Here is a 16,937-nt window from a genome sequence, read left to right as displayed (position 1 = left end):
TTATGTAAAATGGTTACAAGTATATAAATGTATATCTATATGTGTAAGTGTGTATATATTTGCAGATGCATTCAGAGAAGACTGGAGAAATATACATCAAATGTGAAGATCAGGAAGGGAATCTCCCACCTTTTTACTTCTACATTTCTGCATTGAATTTTTAAATCTTTTACAATCAGCATATATTATTTCTGTAAGAAAATTAAAAAATAAGCCAGGCGTGGTGGCTCACACCTGTAATCCCAACACTTTGGGAGGCTGAGGCAGGTGGATCACGAGGTCAGGAGATCAAGACCATCCTGGCTAACACGGTGAAACCCTGTCTCTACTAAAAATACAAAAAAATTAGCCGGGCGTGGTGGCGGGTGCCTGTAGTCCCAGCTACTCAGGAGGCTGAGGCAGGAGAATGGCGTGAACCCGGGAGGCGGAGGTTACAGTGAGCCAAGATGGTGCCACTGCACTCAGCCTGGGCAACAGAACAAGACTCCGTCTCAAAAAAAAAAAAAAAAGAAAGAAAATTTAAAAATAGGCCAGACGTGGTAGCTCACATTTGTAATCCTAGCATTTTGGGAGGCCGAAGCAGGAGATCATTTGAGCTCAGGAGCTCAAGACCAGCCTGGGCGACAATAGTGAGACCCCATCTATATTTTTTAAAAAAGAAAAATAAAATTAAATTTTTTTCTTAAGAGGGGAAAACTATAAATGTGTCCAAGAAAAGAAAAATTAGAAGTACTATAAAGTATACTATGAGGATATAAAGTATTATTAAACTATAAAGGACCAAATAGTGATCCTTGTAGAACTTGAGGGATTCTGAGAAATAGTTGAAATGACACCGTCTCAGGGTTACGTAGACTGGACAGCCCAACGCTCATGAGGCAGAGGAATGTATGCAGCCATTGCTATCCTGGGTCAGCAAAATGAGGGTACATGATATATAAAGATGACCTCCCAAGAAGGACAAATCTGTAAGACAAAGGCCCAAGAGATCCCCACCTGTCCTCAGGAATGCTGTGCATACCAACACCTACCTTCAAGGCCTCACTCATCCCTCGGCCAATCACAAGAGTCTGTACACCCTTCTCAACAACTTCCTTCACATCTGCAGGCTGCACACCAGGAGAATGCTGGATGTGGAAAGAGAAAGTAGAGAAGTACCTGCTCTCAATGTTTCATTGCAATAGGCATTCTTGTGGGATTCATTCATTCAAGAAATGTCTACTGAGGTTCACTTTGTGCCAAGCATCACTCATAGGCTCTTTAAGGCACTTAGGGAGGGTGACGAGGCAGGATCCCTTGAACCTGGGAGTTCAAGACCAGCCTGGGCAACATAGGGAGACCGTGTCTCTACAAAAAATAAAAACGTAGCTTATGCCTGTAGTCCCGGCTACTCAGGAGAGCTGAGTTAGGAGGATTGCTTGAGCCTGGGAGGTCGAGGCTGCAGTGAGCCATGACTGCACCACTGCACTCCATCCTGGGCAACAGAGTGAGACCCTATCTCAAAAAAAAAAAAAGAAAAGAAAAAAGAAAAAGATAAATAAACGAAATCCGGGAAACAAGGCATTCCAAGCACAGGAAAAAGCATTTAAAAAGGCTCAGGACCTTTTGGCTGGAACAACCATCTTCCAGTAATTTGCCAAAATGACAAATACAAAGGGAAAGAGGAGATGCACCCAATATATGTCCTCTAGGCCTTTTAGAAAATATGGAGTTGTTCCTTTGGTCACATGGTACATGTGAATCTATAAGACAGGTGATATGGTAGACATCAAGGGAATGGGTACTGTTCAAAAAGGAATGTCCCACAAATGTTACCATGGCAAAACTGGAAGAGTCTACAGTATTACCCAACATGCTGTTGGCACTGTTGTAAACAAATAAGTTACAGGCCAGATTCTTGCCAAGAGAATTGTGCCTATTGAGCACATTAAGCACACTAAGAGCCAGTAGAGCTTCCTGAAATGCGTGAAGGAAAATGTTTAGTAAAAGAAGGAAGCCAGAGAGAAAGGTACCCGGGTTCAAATTAAACGCCAGCCTACTCCACCCAGAGAAGCACACTGTGTAAGAACCAATGGGAAGGAGCCTGAGTTGCTGGAGCCTATTCCCTGTGAATGCATGCCATAATTTGTGTTAAAAAAAAAAAAAAAAAAAAAACCTCTGGACTGTACATTAAAAGAAAAAAAAAAAAGGTGGCCAGGTATGGTGGCTCACGCCTGTAATCCTAGCACTTTGGGAGGCTGAGGTCAGGAGTTTGAGATCAGTCTGGTCAACATGGCGAAACCCCGTCTCGACTAAAAATACAAAAATTAGCTGGGCGTGGTGGCGCGTGCCTGTAGTCCCAACTATTCGGGAGGCTGAGGCAGGAGAATCACTTGAACCTGGGAGGCAAAGGTTACAGTGAGCTGAGATCACGCCATTGCACTCCAGCCTGGGCAACAAGACCAAGACTTCATCTCAAAAAAAAAAAGGCAGCCGGGCGTGGTGGCTCACGCCTGTAATCCTAGCACTTTGGGAGGCCGAGGCGGGTGGATCACGAGGTCAGGAGATCAAGAACATCCTGGCTAACATGGTGAAACCCCGTCTCCACTAAACATACAAAAAATTAGCCGGGCGTGGTAGCGGGTGCCTGTAGTCCCAACCACTCGGGAGGCTGAGGCAGGAGAATGGCGTGAACCCGGGAGGCAGAGCTTGCAGTGAGCCAAGATTGTGCCACTGCACTCCAGCCTGGGCGACAGAATGAGACTCTGTCTCGAAAAAAAAAAAAAAAGGCTCAGAGGAAAGAAAAAAACTAGAAGAACAGTTAAGTCAGTACAACTTGTGTGTAGAGTGACCGATGAGGTGGGAAAAGAAAGCACTTGCATAGCATGCTAAAATTTTGACTTTAGAAAAATTTCATAAGAATCTCTATATTGTTACTTTTTTTCTGAACTTCCTAACTTCCCAGCTAACTCCAGGAAACTTCTTTTTATGCTTTAAAACCTACCAATCACTCTGAAAAGTCTTCCCAGTCTTCCAGACTCATTTAAGGTGAAGTGTTTAACAAAGATGAATTGAGCATTAAAGGATGGTGGCTTCTTGAACTACCTCTACGTCAGCAAAGGGGATATGGGTATTAGAGCTTGGGAACTACCAGCCCAACCTACCGGGCTCCGCCTGTTATGTAGCTGCACAAGGATAATGCTTTTAGCACTGAAGTTCACAGAGACAAAGCATTCCTTTCCTGACCCATATACCTCTATCCTTTCATTCATTCATCCAGCATTTACTGAGAACTTAACTCTGTGGCAAGTCTCAGTATTTCTAAGCAGTAGAAATACTGAGATGAACCAAATGTTCCATGGAGTTTCATTCAGGTAAGGTTAGTGAAAATGTGCAAATATTTATAGTAGGATGAGAAGAAATGGAGTTGAGGATCTCAGAAGACAGAGTGAATAAACCCAAGTGGGAAACTGTCATGGAAGACATGCTGTTTTAACTGGGTCTTGAAGTATGAACATGAATAGGCCTTGATGCAGTGGTTGTAGAAGGGGTACATTCTAGTGGTAGACATGGTATAGGAAAAGAGCTGTTGAAATTATCAAAGAGATAACAAATGGGCCAGAGAAAGAAGGGTTTTCCAGTTCAGGAAGATGAAGCGTTATGGAGATAGAACTGAAATTTATATATTTATGAAAGGTATGGGGGCCAGGTACAGTGGCTCATGCCTGTAATCCCAGCACTTCAGGAGGCCAAGGAGGGAGGATTACCTGAGGTCAGGAGTTCAAGACCAGCCTGGCTAACATGGTGAAACCCTGTCTGTACTAAAAATACAAAAATTAGCCGAGTGTGGTGACATGTGCCTGTAATTCCACCTACTCAGGAGGCTGAGGCAGGAGAATCGCTTGAACCCAGCAAGTGGAGGTTGCAGTGAGCTGAGATCGTGCCACTACACTCCAGCCTGGGCAACAAGAGTGAAACTCTGTCTCAAAAAAAAGAAAAAGAAAAAGAACAAAAAGAAACGTATGGGGAGGATGAATATGAGTTTTCATTAAATCCTGTAATGTCTTACATATTTACATGTGCAGTTTTATTTATTTTAATATTTTTTTTTCGAGATGGAGTCTCACTCTCTCACCCAGAGCTCACATTCTAGTAAAATGAAACAAGGCCACTGACTGCTGGAAATCCAAGTGTAAGGTCATAGGAGACTGCAAACCCATAATCCTCTGGAGATTAGACTGGAGACAGCCACAGCCCATTGGAGTGGCTGGATCAATGGAACTCAAGTGATGAATTGGGCTGCTACTGCTTTACTGCAGGCTCACAGTGTCATGTACAAAGCAATGAAAGATAACTCTGCAAGGGCCTGTGGATCCAGGCGTTGGCAGTGATTACTCACAATTTTGTGCAGAGGCCTGGGATTGGAGCATGAGACTATTATTGAGGCATCCTCAACCTGCCACTAGCAATTCCTGTGCTGCTTCCAATCCCTCAGGGCAAATCACTAAGGCTCTTGTTCCTATTGGTGTCTGATTCTGTTCCTCTACTTTAAGAGGCTTTCTGTCACGCGATCTAAGGCGGTAAAAGCTTATTGTTTTTTCTGCGGGGGAAGCTATTAATTGTGGAAAAATGTCCAGCTAATATCCATTATGCTGGCTAAACAACAAGATGGCATCCTATCTGTCTTGAACATTTCTCCCTATTTCAAGCTAACTTTAAAAAGAAAACATTCCTAAACTACTCTTCCAAAGAAGTATTTCCTTCTGCCAAAATTAAGTGAGCATAAATGGGTAGTAGCAATGCTATCATCTGGCTGTATTGCTGATAAAAGCAGATTCTGTGAGTGAAGGTTAAAGGATCTCTGGAATCTATCCCCTGTGGACACTGCCTGAGTCACATTCTCATTATTGCTTGTCTGAATTAACAGGCTGTTAAATAATCTTGCTGCCTCTGCCAGTGCAGAGGCCCATTTTTGTGCTACAGGCCCCTCTGGCAGTGTATTGAGGCCGATGGTCCCCATCTCAGAATAATGTTTTAGAATATACAAAAGAAGATATGTAAGATTATAGAGGAAACATTTCATACAAGTGGAATTATCAAAATATTAACAAACTTTTGGTCTAGTATTATATGTGCTTCTTTATTAGTTTAGGAAAATGGAAATATTTTCCAAAAGTCTGCTAGCCAACTTACCCTCCCGTCTCATAATGGCAGATGACTAGTTGTTCTTTCAAAATCCATTCTGCCCATTTTCTGGGGCACATAGCTGATAAGCTAGACACTCCATTTTCTGTACTTCTTGCAGTTAAGTGTGGTCATATGACTGTGCTGTCACTAATTTAAAATTCAATGGAACGTGAGCAGAAGAAATGATTTCATATCTAGGTTTGGCATGAGCTTTTCTTCTCTTTCCTCTTCCTTGCAAGTTAGAGCCCTGCCATGCCTACAACCGGTTCCTACAATTCAAATGTTCTAGGAGATGGTAGAGCAACAGAAAGAAAAAACCTAGGCCCCTAAATGAACCTGTGCTATCCACATCTCTCCCACCCTACCACCAGTTTGGACTGGCCACAATAATTTTTGAGAGAAAGACACTTCTATCTTCTTTATGCTACTGAATTTTGAGACTTCTATTACAACACCTTGGCCTTCACGCTAAGTAATCACGCTAAGTAATCCATTATTAAACTAAACCATGACTAGTTATGCAAATCATGTGCAGTAGAATGAATGTTGGGGACTCAACCACATTAGACACTATGTCTAATTTGCAAAATATATACAAGGGAGACATATTATAGGGCCTTTACCTTATGGGAATTCAACTATACGGGTCCAGAGAAGGAGAGAGTAAGAACTATGGAAATAGAGTAATTCAGTCATTCTTTTTTGTTTTTGAGACAGGGTCTCGCTTTGTCACTGAGGCTGGAGGGCAGTGGTGCGATCAGGGCTTATTGCAGCCTCAACCTCCCAGGCTCAAGTGATCCTCCCACCTCAGCCTCCCAAGTAGCTGGGAATACAGATGTGCCACCATGCCTGGCTAATTTGTTAACTTTCTGTAGCAAGGAGGTCTCTCTATATTGCCCAGGCTTGTCTTGAACTCCTAGGCTCAAACAATCCTCCTATCTTGGCCTCCCAACGTATTGAGATTACAGGTGTGAGCCACTGTGCCTGGCAATTCAGTCGTTCTATTCAAGGAACATATGCCCTGGATTGTACATGAGATAGCAGACAAGTATCTACTATTCCTTCTATGTCAATTTCATAGTTGCTGCTTCCAGTATGAACCTTTGACTCACTGAGTGTATTTCTAGTGTTTAGAACTACAGTATGCATTTTTTCATATAATATACACCTAAATGCAAGGCAACTAATTAATCTGGTTCTCAATCAAGAATAACCACTATGTTCTTTTATTTTTTATTTTTTGAGATGGTGTCTCGCTCTGTTGCCCAGGCTGGAGTGCAGTGGCTTGATCTTGGCTCACTGCGACCTCCGACTCCCGGGTTCAAGTGATTCTCCCGGCCTCAGCCTATAGCTGGGATTACAGGCATGTGCCACCACGCCTGGCTAATTTTTGTATTTTCAGTATAGATGGGCCCAAGAATAATCATTATGTTCTAACATTAAAGGGATCATCTTGGCCAGGAGCGGTGGCTCATGCCTGTAATCCCAACACTTTGGGAGGCCGAGGCGGGCATATCAGCTGAAGTCAGGAGTTTGAGACCAGCCTGGCAAACATGGTGAAACTCCATCTCTACTAAAAATACCAAAATTAGCTGGGCATGGTAGCAGGCACCTGTAATCCCAGCTTCTTGGGAGGCTGAGGCAGGAGAATCGCTTAAATATGGGAGGCAGAGGTTGCAGTGAGCCAGGATCGTGCCACTGAACTCCAGCCTGGGCGGCAAGAGTGAAACTCTGTCTCAAAAAAAAAAAAAAAAGGATCATCTTAAAGGATTTAAACTATTTGCAAATTTTATCATAATTGCTGACTTTAAAATTTTAATCCCTTAATAAGATTCAAGTCCACCATATTAGCTGCAATAATAAGAGTTATAGGGATAGGCAGAGAGGCTCACACCTGTAATCTCAGTGCTTTGAGAGGCTGAGGCAGGAGGGTCGCTTGAGTCCAGGAGTTTGAGACCAGCATGGGCAACACAGTGAGACTTCGTGTCTATAAAAAATCAGCCAGGTGTGGTGGTTCATGCCTACAATCCCAGCACTTTGGGAGGCCAAGGTGGGTGGATCTCTTGAGGCCAGGAGTTCAAGACCATCCTGGCCAACATAGTGAAACCCTGTCTCTACTAAAATTACAAAAATTAGCCAGGCGTAGTGGCACATGCCTGTAATCCCAGCTACTCAGGAGGCTGAGGCACAAGAATTGCTTAAACGCCGGCTACCCTCTTTGAGTCCCCTCCCTTTGTATGGGAGCTCTGTTTTCACTCTATTAAATCTTGCAACTGCACTCTTCTGGTCCATGTTTGTTACGGCTCGAGCTGAGCTTTCGCTCACCGTCCACCACTGCTGTTTGCCGCCGTCACAGACCCGCCGCTGACTTCCATCCCTCTGGATCCGGCAGGGTGTCCGCTGTGTTCCTGATCCAGCGAGGTGCCCATTGCCGCTCCCGATTGGGCTAAAGGCTTGCCATTGTTTCTGCACGGCTAAGTGCCCGGGTTTGTCCTAATCGAGCTGAACACTAGTCGCTGGGTTCCACGGTTCTCTTCTGTGACCCACGGCTTCTAATAGGGCTATAACACTCACAGCATGGCCCAAGATTCCATTCCTTGGAATCTGTGAGGCCAAGCACCCCAGTTCAGAGAACACGAGGCTTGCCACCATCTTGGAAGCGGCCCGCCACCACATTAGGAGCTCTGGGAGCAAGGACCCCCCGGTAACATTTGGCGACCATGAAGGGACCTCCAAAGCGATGGGAAACGTTCCCCCCAAGGCGAAAATGCCCCTAAGATATATTCTGGAGAATTGGGACCAATTTGACTCTCAGACACTAAGAAAGAAACGACTTATATTTTTCTGCAGTACCGCCTGGCCACAATATCCTCTTCAAGGGGCAGAAACCTGGCCTCCTGAGGGAAGTATAAATTATAACACCATCTTACACCTAGATCTCCTTTGTAGAAAAGAAGGAAGAGTGAAGTGCCATATGTACAAACTTTCTTTTCATTAAGAGACAACTCGCAATTACGTAAAAAGTGTGATTTATGCCCTGCAGGAAGCCCTCGAGTCTACCTCCCTACTAGGGTGGCCCCCCAACTCCTTCCCCAACTAATAAGGACACCCCTTCAACCCAAACGATCCAAAAGGAGATAGACAAAGGGGTAAACAATGAACCAAAGAGTGCCAATGTTTCCCAATTATGCCCCCTCCAAGTGGTGGGAGGAGAATTCGGCCCAGCCAGAGTGCACGTATCTTTTTCTCTCTCAGACTTGAAGCAAATTAAAATAATTTTAAATAGATAATTTTAATTATGGATTATCTATAGATAATTTTAATTATAGATTATCTATAGATAATTTTAATTTAAATTCTCAGATAATCCTGATGGCTATATTGATGTTTTACAAGGGTTAGGACAATCCTCTGATCTGACATGGAGAGACATAATGTTACTGCTAAATCAGACACTAACCCCAAATGAGAGAAGTGCCGCCATAACTGCAGCCCAAGATTTGGCGATCTCTGGTATCTCAGGTCAATGGTAGGATGACAACAGAGGAAAGAGAACTATTCCCCACAGGCCAGCAGGCAGTTCCCATTGTAGACCCTCACTGGGACACAGAATCAGAACATGCAGGTTGGTGCCGCAGACATTTGCTAACTTGCGTGCTAGAAGGACTTAGGAAGAAGCCTATGAATTATGCAATTATGTCCACTATAACACAGGGAAAGGAAGAAAATCCTACTGCCTTTCTGGAGAGACTAAGGGAGGCATTGAGAAAGCATACCTCTCTGTCACCTGACTGTATTGAAGGCCGACTAATCTTAAAGGATAGGTTTATCACTCAGTCAGCTGCAGACATTAGAAAAAAACTTCAAAAAACTTAGAAACCCTATTGAACTTGGCAACCTCGGTTTTTTATAATAGAGATCAGGAGGAGCAGGCAGAACGGGACAAACGGGATAAAAAAAAAAAGGCCACTGCTTTAGTCATGGCCCTCAGGCAAGCGGACTTTGGAGGCTCTGGAACACGGAAAGCCTAGGGAAATCAAATGCCTAATAGGGCTTGCTTCCAGTGCAGTCTATAAGGACACTTTAAAAAAGATTGTTCACATAGAAATAAGCCGCCCCCTCGTCCATGCCCCTTATGTCAAGGGAATTGCTGGAAGGCCCACTGTCCCAGGGGATGAAGGTCCTCTGAGTCAGAAGCCATTAACCAGATGATCCAGCAGCAGGACTGAGGGTGCCCAGGGCAAGTGCCAGCCCATGCCATCACCCTCACAGAGCCCCGGGTGTACTTGACCGTTGAGGGCCAGGAGGTTAACCGTCTCCTGGACACTGGCACGGCCTTCTCAGTCTTACTCTCCTGTCCTGGACAACTGTCCTCCAGATCTGTCACTATCCAAGGGGTCCTAGGACAGCCAGTCACTAAATACTTCTCTCTCAGCCACTAAGTTGTGACTGGGGAACTTTACTCTTTTCACATGCTTTTCTAATTATGCCTGAAAGCTCCACTCCCTTCTTAGGGAGAGACATTCTAGCAAAAGCAGGGGCCATTATACACCTGAACATAGGAGAAGGAACACCCATTTGTTGTCCCCTGCTTGAGGAAGGAATTAATCCTGAAGTCTGGGCAACAAAAGGACAATATGGACGAGCAAAAAATGCCCATACTGTTCAAATTAAACTAAAGGATTCCACCTCCTTTCCCTACCAAAGGCAGTACCCACTTAGACCCGAGGCCCAACAAGGATTCAAGAAAATTGTTAAGAACCCAAAAGCCCACGGCCTAGTAAAACTATGCAATAGCCCCTGCAATACACCAATTTTAGGGGTACAGAAACCCAACAGACAGTGGACGTTGGTGCAAGATCTCAGGATTATCAATGAGGCCATTGTCCTTTATACCCAGCTGTACCTAACCGTTATACTCTGCTTTCCCAAATACCAGAGGAAGCAGAGTGGTTTACAGTCCTGGACCTTAAAGATGCCTTTTGCTGCATCCCTGTACATCCTGACTCTCAATTCTTGTTTGCCTTTGAAGATCCTTCAAACCCAACGTCTCAACTCACCTGGACTGTTTTATCCCAAGCATTCAGGGACAGCCCCCATCTATTTGGCCAGGCATTAGCCCAAGACTTGAGCCAGTTCTCACACCTGGACACTCTTGTCCTTCGGTACATGGATGATTTACTTTTAGCCGCCTGTTCAGAAACTTTGTGCCATCAAGCCACCCAAGCGCTCTTAAATTTCCTTGTCACCTGTGGCTACAAGGTTTCCAAACCAAAGGCTCAGCTCTGCTCACAGCAGGCTAAATACTTAGGGCTAAAATTATCCTAAGGCACCAGGGCCCTCAGTGAGGAATGTACCCAGCCCATACTGGCTTATCCTCATCCCAAACCCTAAAGCAACTAAGAAGATTCCTTGGCATAATAGGCTTCTGCCAAATATGGATTCCCAGGTATGGTGAAATAGCCAGGCCATTATATACACTAATTAAGGAAACTCAGAAAGCCAATACCCATTTAGTAAGATGGACACCTGAAGCAGAAGTGGCTTTCCAGGCCCTAAAGAAGGCCCTAACCCAAGCCCCAGTGTTAAGCTTGCCAACGGGGCAAGACTTCATATGTCACAGAAAAAAACAGGGATAGCTCTAGGAGTCCTTACACACGTCCGAGAGACGAACTTGCAACCCGTGGCGTACCTGGGTAAGAAAACTGATGTAGTGGCAAAGGGTTGGCCTCATTGTTTATGGGTAGTGGCAGCAATAGCAGTCTTAGTATCTAAAGCAGTTAAAATAATACAGGAAAGAGATCTTACCGTGTGGACATCTCATGATGTGAACGGCATACTCACTGCTAAAGGAGACTTGTGGCTGTCAGACAACCATTTACTTAAATATCAGGCTCTATTACTTGAAGGGCCAGTGCTGCGACTGCGCACTTGTGCAACTCTTAACCCAGCCACATTTCTTCCAGACAATGAAGAAAAGATAGAATATACTGTCAACAAGTAATTGCTCAAACCTATGCCACTCGAGGGGACCTTTTAGAGGTTCCCTTGACTGATCCCGACCTCAACTTGTATGCTGATGGAAGTTCCTTTGTAGAAAAAGGACTTCAAAACATGGGGTATGCAGTGGTCAGTGATAATGGAATACTTGAAAGTAATCCCCTCACTCCAGGAACTAGTGCTCAGCTGGCAGAACTAATAGCCCTCACTCAGGCACTAGAATTAGAAGGAAAAAGGATAAATATATATACAGACTATAAGTGTGCTTACCTAGTCCTCCATGCCCATGCAGCAATATGGAGAGAAAAGGAATTCCTAACTTCCGAGGGAACACCTATCAAACATCAGGAAGCCATTAGGAAATTATTACTGGCTGTACAGAAACCTAAAGAGGTGGCAGTCTTACACTGCTGGGGTCATCAGAAAGGAAAGGAAAGGGAAATAGAAGGGAACTGCCAAGCAGATCTTGAAGCAAAAAGAGCTGCAAGACAGGACCCTCTATCAGAAATGCTTATAGAAGGACCCCTAGTATGGGGTAATCCCCTCTGGGAAACCAAGCCCCTGTACTCAAAAGAAGAAATAGAATGGGGAACCTCACGAGGACATAGTTTCTTCCCCTCAGGATGGCTAGCCACTGAAGAAGGAAAAATACTTTTGCCTGCAGCTAACCAATGGAAATTACTTGAAACCCTTCACCAAACCTTTCACTTAGGCATTGATAACACCCATCAGATAGCCAAATCATTACTTACTGGACCAGGCCTTTTCAAAACTATCAAGCAGATAGTCAGGGCCTGTAAAGTGTGCCAAAGAAATAATCCCCTGCACTGCAGGCCATACATTTCAATCCCTGTATCTCTAACCTCCTTGTTAAGTTTGTCTCTTCCAGAATTGAAGCTGTAAAACTACAAATAGTTCTTCAAATGGAGCCCCCGATGCAGTCCATGACTAAGACCTACCGCGGACCCCTGGACTGGCCTGCTGGCCAATGCTCTGATGTTAATGACATCAAATGCACCCCTCCCAAGGAAATCTCAACTGCACAACCCCTACTACTCCCCAATTCAGCAGGAAGCAGTTAAAGCAGTCATCGGCCAACCTCCCCAACAGCACTTGGGTTTTCCTGTTGAGAGGGGGGACTGAGAGACAGGACTAGCTGGATTTCCTAGGCTGACTAAGAATCCTTAAGCCTAGCTGGGAAGGTGACCGCATCCACCTTTAAACACAGGGCTTGCAACTTAGCTCACACCCCACCAATCAGGTAGCAAAGAGAGCTCACTAAAATGCTAATTAGGCAAAAACAGGAGGTAAAGAAATAGCCAATCATCTATTGCCTGAGAGCACAGCGGGCATTTGAGCCAGCATTCAAGCTGGCAATGGCAACCCTCTTTGGGTCTCCTCCCTTTGTATGGGAGCTCTGTTTTCACTCTATTAAATCTTGCAACTACAAAAAAAAAAAAAAAAAAAAGAATTGCTTAAACGCAGGAGGCGGAGGTTGCAGTGAGCCGAGATTGCGCAACTGCACTCCAACCTGGGTGACAGAGCAAGAGTCTGTCTCAAAAAAAAAAAAAAATTAGATGTATTAGCCATGCATGGTGGCACACAACTGTAGTCTCAGCTACTCAGGAGGCTGACACAACAGGATTGCTTGAGTCCAGAAGTTTGAGGTTATAGTGAAATATGATCATACCACTGTACTCCAGCCTGGGTCACCTGTGAGGGACAGCATTAGGACAAATACCTAATGCATGTGGGGCTTAAAACCTAGATGACGGCCGAGCATGGTGGCTCACACCTGTAATCCCAGCACTTTGGGGGGGCCAATGTGGGTGGATCACAAGGTCAGGAGTTCAAGACCAGCCTGGCCAATATGGTGAAACCGTGTCTCTACTAAAAATACAAAAATTAGCAGGGCATGGTGGCGCACGCCTGTAGTCCCAGCTACTTGGGAGGCTGAGGCAGGAGAATCACTTGAACCCGGGAGGTGGAGGCTGCAGTGAGCCAAGATTGCACCAATGCCCTCCAGCTGGGGTGACAGAGCGAGACTCCATCTCAAAAAAAAAAAAAAAAAACCCTAGTTGATGGGTTGATAGGTGCAGCAAACCATCATGGCACATGTATACCTATGTAACAAACCTGCATGTTCTGCACATGTATCTGAGAACTTAAAGTAAAATAAAAAAATAAATAAATAAAACAAAATAATCAGAGTCACAGGATCCAAGGCTTAGATGGATCTTAAATATCAATCTAGCCTCAACCAATTATGTGACTTTAGAGCTCCCTATACAAATAAATATTATAGATATTCCTATAAAAATAAATATTTATAGATAGTGACAAATTGAAGAGCTCTTCCCATGATTCTACTCCAGCATTTTTTCCTACACTTCTACATCTAGACATATGTTTTTCCTGCCAGTAGGCTAGTTACCATTGTTTACCTGGGAAACTTCTCCTTCAAGAGTCAGGTCAAAGATCCCACTTTCTATGAAGAATACCTCTAAGTGATCTAGGCAGTCTTAGGTATTCCTTCCTCTCATTACCATTATACCTCTCTTGGTTCATCTACCGTGGCACTTATTACAATTATCTTTTTGCTTAATTCCTCTATAGAGCTTCTTGAAGGCAGAAACAGGTGATTTATCTTAAAGACAACGCCAGTAAGCAGACCCTACATATCCTTTAGTGTTGGGTGATGATATATGCACTATTACTTCATAGTGAATTAATGATGCTACATATCCAAATTCATTTTTGGATGCTAGAATATTTGAGCTTAAATGAAGGATTCTAACATGCTCTGAGAAATCACCAGTCTGTGCTTTCATTCTTGGGAGCTTCTACCTTGTATTCTGTTTTCAACTTTGACTTCAGTAAAGAATGAAATATGGAATACTGACATGGTTTGGATTTGTGTCCCTGCCCAAATCTCATGTCGAATTGTAATCCCCAATGTTGGAGAAGGGGACTGGTGGGAGGTGCATGGATCATGGGGCCAGTATCCACCTTGCTGTTCTCATGATAGTGAGTGAGATGTGGTTGTTTAAAGTATATAGCACCTCTCTGCTTGCTCGCTTCCTCTTGCTCCAGCCATGTAAGATACGCCAGCTTCCTCTTCACCTTCTGCCATGATAGTAAGTTTCCTGAGGCCTCCCCAGCTATGCTTCCTTTACAGCCTGTGGAACTGTGAGCCAATTGAAACTCTTTTCTCTAGAAACTAACCAGTCTCAGGTAGCCCTTTATAGCAATGCAAGAAGACACTAATAAAGAAAATTGGTACCAGGAAGGGGGTAATGCTATAAAGATACCCGAAAATGTGGAAGCAGCTATGGAACTAGGTAATGGGCAGAGGGTGGAATAGTTTGAACGGCTCAGAAGAAGAAAGGAAGATGAGGGCAAATTTGGAAATTCCTGGAGACCTGTTGAATGGTTGTGACCAAAATGCTCACTGTGATATGGACAGTGAAGTCCAGGCTGAGAAGGTCTCGGAGATGAGGAACTTATTGGGAACTAGTGTAAAGGTTACTTGTGCTATGCTTTAGCAAACAGACTGGGGGCATTGTGCCCCTGCCCTAGAGATCTGTAGAACTTTGAACTTGAGAGTGATGATTTAGGGTATCTGGTGGAAGACCTTTCTTTTTTTTTTTTTTTTTTTTTGAGACAGGGTGTCACTCTGTCACCCAGGCTGGAATGCAATGGGGCAATCTCAGCTCACTGCAACTCTGCCTCCTGGGCTTAAGGAATCCCCCTACCTCAGCCTCACAAGTAGCTGGGATTACAGGTGCATACCACCACACACAGCTAATTTTTTGTGTTTTTGCTAGAGCCAGGGTTTTGCCATGTTGCCCAGGCTAGTCTTGAACTCCTGAGCTTAAGCAATCTGCTCACCTTGGCCCACCTCATAACCTTGGCCTCCCAAAGTGCTGGGATTACAGGGATGAGCCACTGCACTTGGCTGGTGGAAGAAATTTCTAAGCAGCAAAACACTCAAGACACGGTCTGGCTGCTTCTAGCAGCCTATGCTCATATTCTTGAGCAAAAAAAAAAAAAAAAAAAGACATAAAACTGGAACTTACGTTTAAAAGGGAAGCAGATTATAAAGGTTTGAAAAATTTGCAGCCTGGTCATGTGGCATAAAAGAAAAAAAAGGCCGGGCATGGTGGCTCACACCTGTAATCCCAGCACTTTGGGAGTCCGAGATGGGTCATGAGGTCAGATCGAGACCATCCTGGCTAACACAGTGACACCCCGTCTCTACTAAAAATACAAAAAAAAAAAATTAGCTGGGTGTGGTGGCAAGCACCTGTAGTCCCAGCTACTTGGGAGGCTGAGGCAGGAGAATGGCGTAAACCTGAGAGGTAGAGGTTGCAGTAAGCTGAGATCGCGCCACTGCACTCCAGCCTGGACAACAGAGTGAGACTCTGTCTCAAAACAAAAAAAGAAAAAAAAAATTTCAGGAGAGGAATTCAAGCCAGCTGTAGAAATTTGCATATGTAAAGAGGAGCCAAATATTCATAAGCAAGATAATGGGGAAAATTCCTGGAAGGAATTTTAGAGACCTTCACAGTAGCTCCTCCCATCACAGGCCTGGAGGCCTAGGAGGAAATAATGGTTTTGTGGGACAGGTACAAGGCCTTACTGCTCTGTGCAGCCTCAGGTCATGGCACCCTGCATCACGGCCACTCCAGCTCTAGCTACGGTTAAAAGGGGCCAAGGTACAGCTCAGGCTGATGCTTCAGAGGGTGCAAGCCATAGGCCTTGGTGACTCCCATGAGGTGTTAAGCCGGTGGGTGCACAGAGTGTGACACTTGAGGCTTGGGAGCCTCTACCTAGTTTTTAGAGGATGTATGGAAATGCCTGATGTCCAGGCAGAAGTCTGCTGGGGGTGGAAAACCTCTACAATAGCAGTATGGAGGGCAAATGTGGGGTTGGAGCCCCTACACAGAGTCCCCACTGGGACACTGGTTAATGGAGGTGTGAGAAAAGGGCCACCATCCTCCAGACATGAGAATGGTAGATCCACCAATGGCTTGCACCATGCACCTGGAAAACCCACAGGCGCTCAATGCTCATGAAAGCAGCTACAGGGGTTGCACCCTGCAGAGCCACAGAGGCAGAGCTGCCCAAAGCCTTGGGACTCCACCCCTTGCATCAGTGTTACATGGATGTGAGACATGGAGCCAAAGGATATTATTTTGGAGTTTTAAGTTTTAATTACTGCCCTGCTGGGTTTCAGACTTGCATGGGACTGTAGCTTCTTTGTTTTGGCTAATTTCTCCCTTTTGGAATGGAAATATTTAGCCAATGCCTATAACCCCATTGTATCTTGGAAGTAACTAACTGTTTTTGATCTTATAGGCTTATAGGCGGAAGAGACTTGCCTTGTATTAGATGAGACTTTGGACTGTGGACTTTTCAGTTAATGCTGGAATGTGTTAAGAATTTGGAGGATAGCTGGGCACGGTGGCTCACGCCTGTAATCCCAGCACTTTGGGAGGCCGAGACGGATGGATCACGAGGTCAGGAGATCAAGACCATCCTGGCTAACACAATGAAACCCCGTCTCTACTAAAAATACAAAAAAAATTAGCAAGGTGTGGTGGCGGGCCCCTGTAGTCCCAGCTACTCGGGAGGCTGAGGCAGGAGAATGGCATAAACCTGGGAGGTGGAGCTTGCAGTGAGCCAAGATGGCACCACTGCACTCCAGCCTGGGCAACGGAGCGAGACTCTGTCTCAAAAAAAAAAAAAAAAGAATTTGGAGGACTGTT

The 16,937-nt window shown here is 44.7% G+C and overlaps 2 protein-coding genes across 5 annotated transcripts in view; one reads left to right on the top strand and one right to left on the bottom strand.

Annotated features, from left to right (window-relative positions):
- AAMDC (adipogenesis associated Mth938 domain containing) overlaps positions 1-16,937 on the bottom strand; it is a 52,430-nt gene that overhangs the window by 1,465 nt on the left and 34,028 nt on the right. For all 4 annotated transcript variants that reach the window (XM_055283054.1, XM_055283053.2, XM_055283052.2 and 1 more), the window contains one exon: positions 1,032-1,127. In XM_055283054.1, the coding sequence (XP_055139029.1) occupies positions 1,032-1,127 (96 nt within the window). The remainder of the gene's footprint in view (positions 1-1,031; positions 1,128-16,937) is intronic.
- Positions 1,123-16,820, top strand: LOC134736900 (uncharacterized). The gene is given in 2 exon segments (XM_063641453.1): positions 1,123-11,153; positions 11,156-16,820. Coding segments are annotated over 2 exon segments (1,287 nt in total). The 5' UTR covers positions 1,123-10,780; the 3' UTR covers positions 12,070-16,820.

Source organism: Symphalangus syndactylus, chromosome 6 (genome assembly GCF_028878055.3).
Source record: "Symphalangus syndactylus isolate Jambi chromosome 6, NHGRI_mSymSyn1-v2.1_pri, whole genome shotgun sequence".
Lineage (NCBI taxonomy): Eukaryota > Metazoa > Chordata > Mammalia > Primates > Hylobatidae > Symphalangus > Symphalangus syndactylus.
The sequence above is the reverse complement of the archived record's forward strand: the minus strand, read 5'-3'. Positions and strand labels throughout refer to the sequence as shown.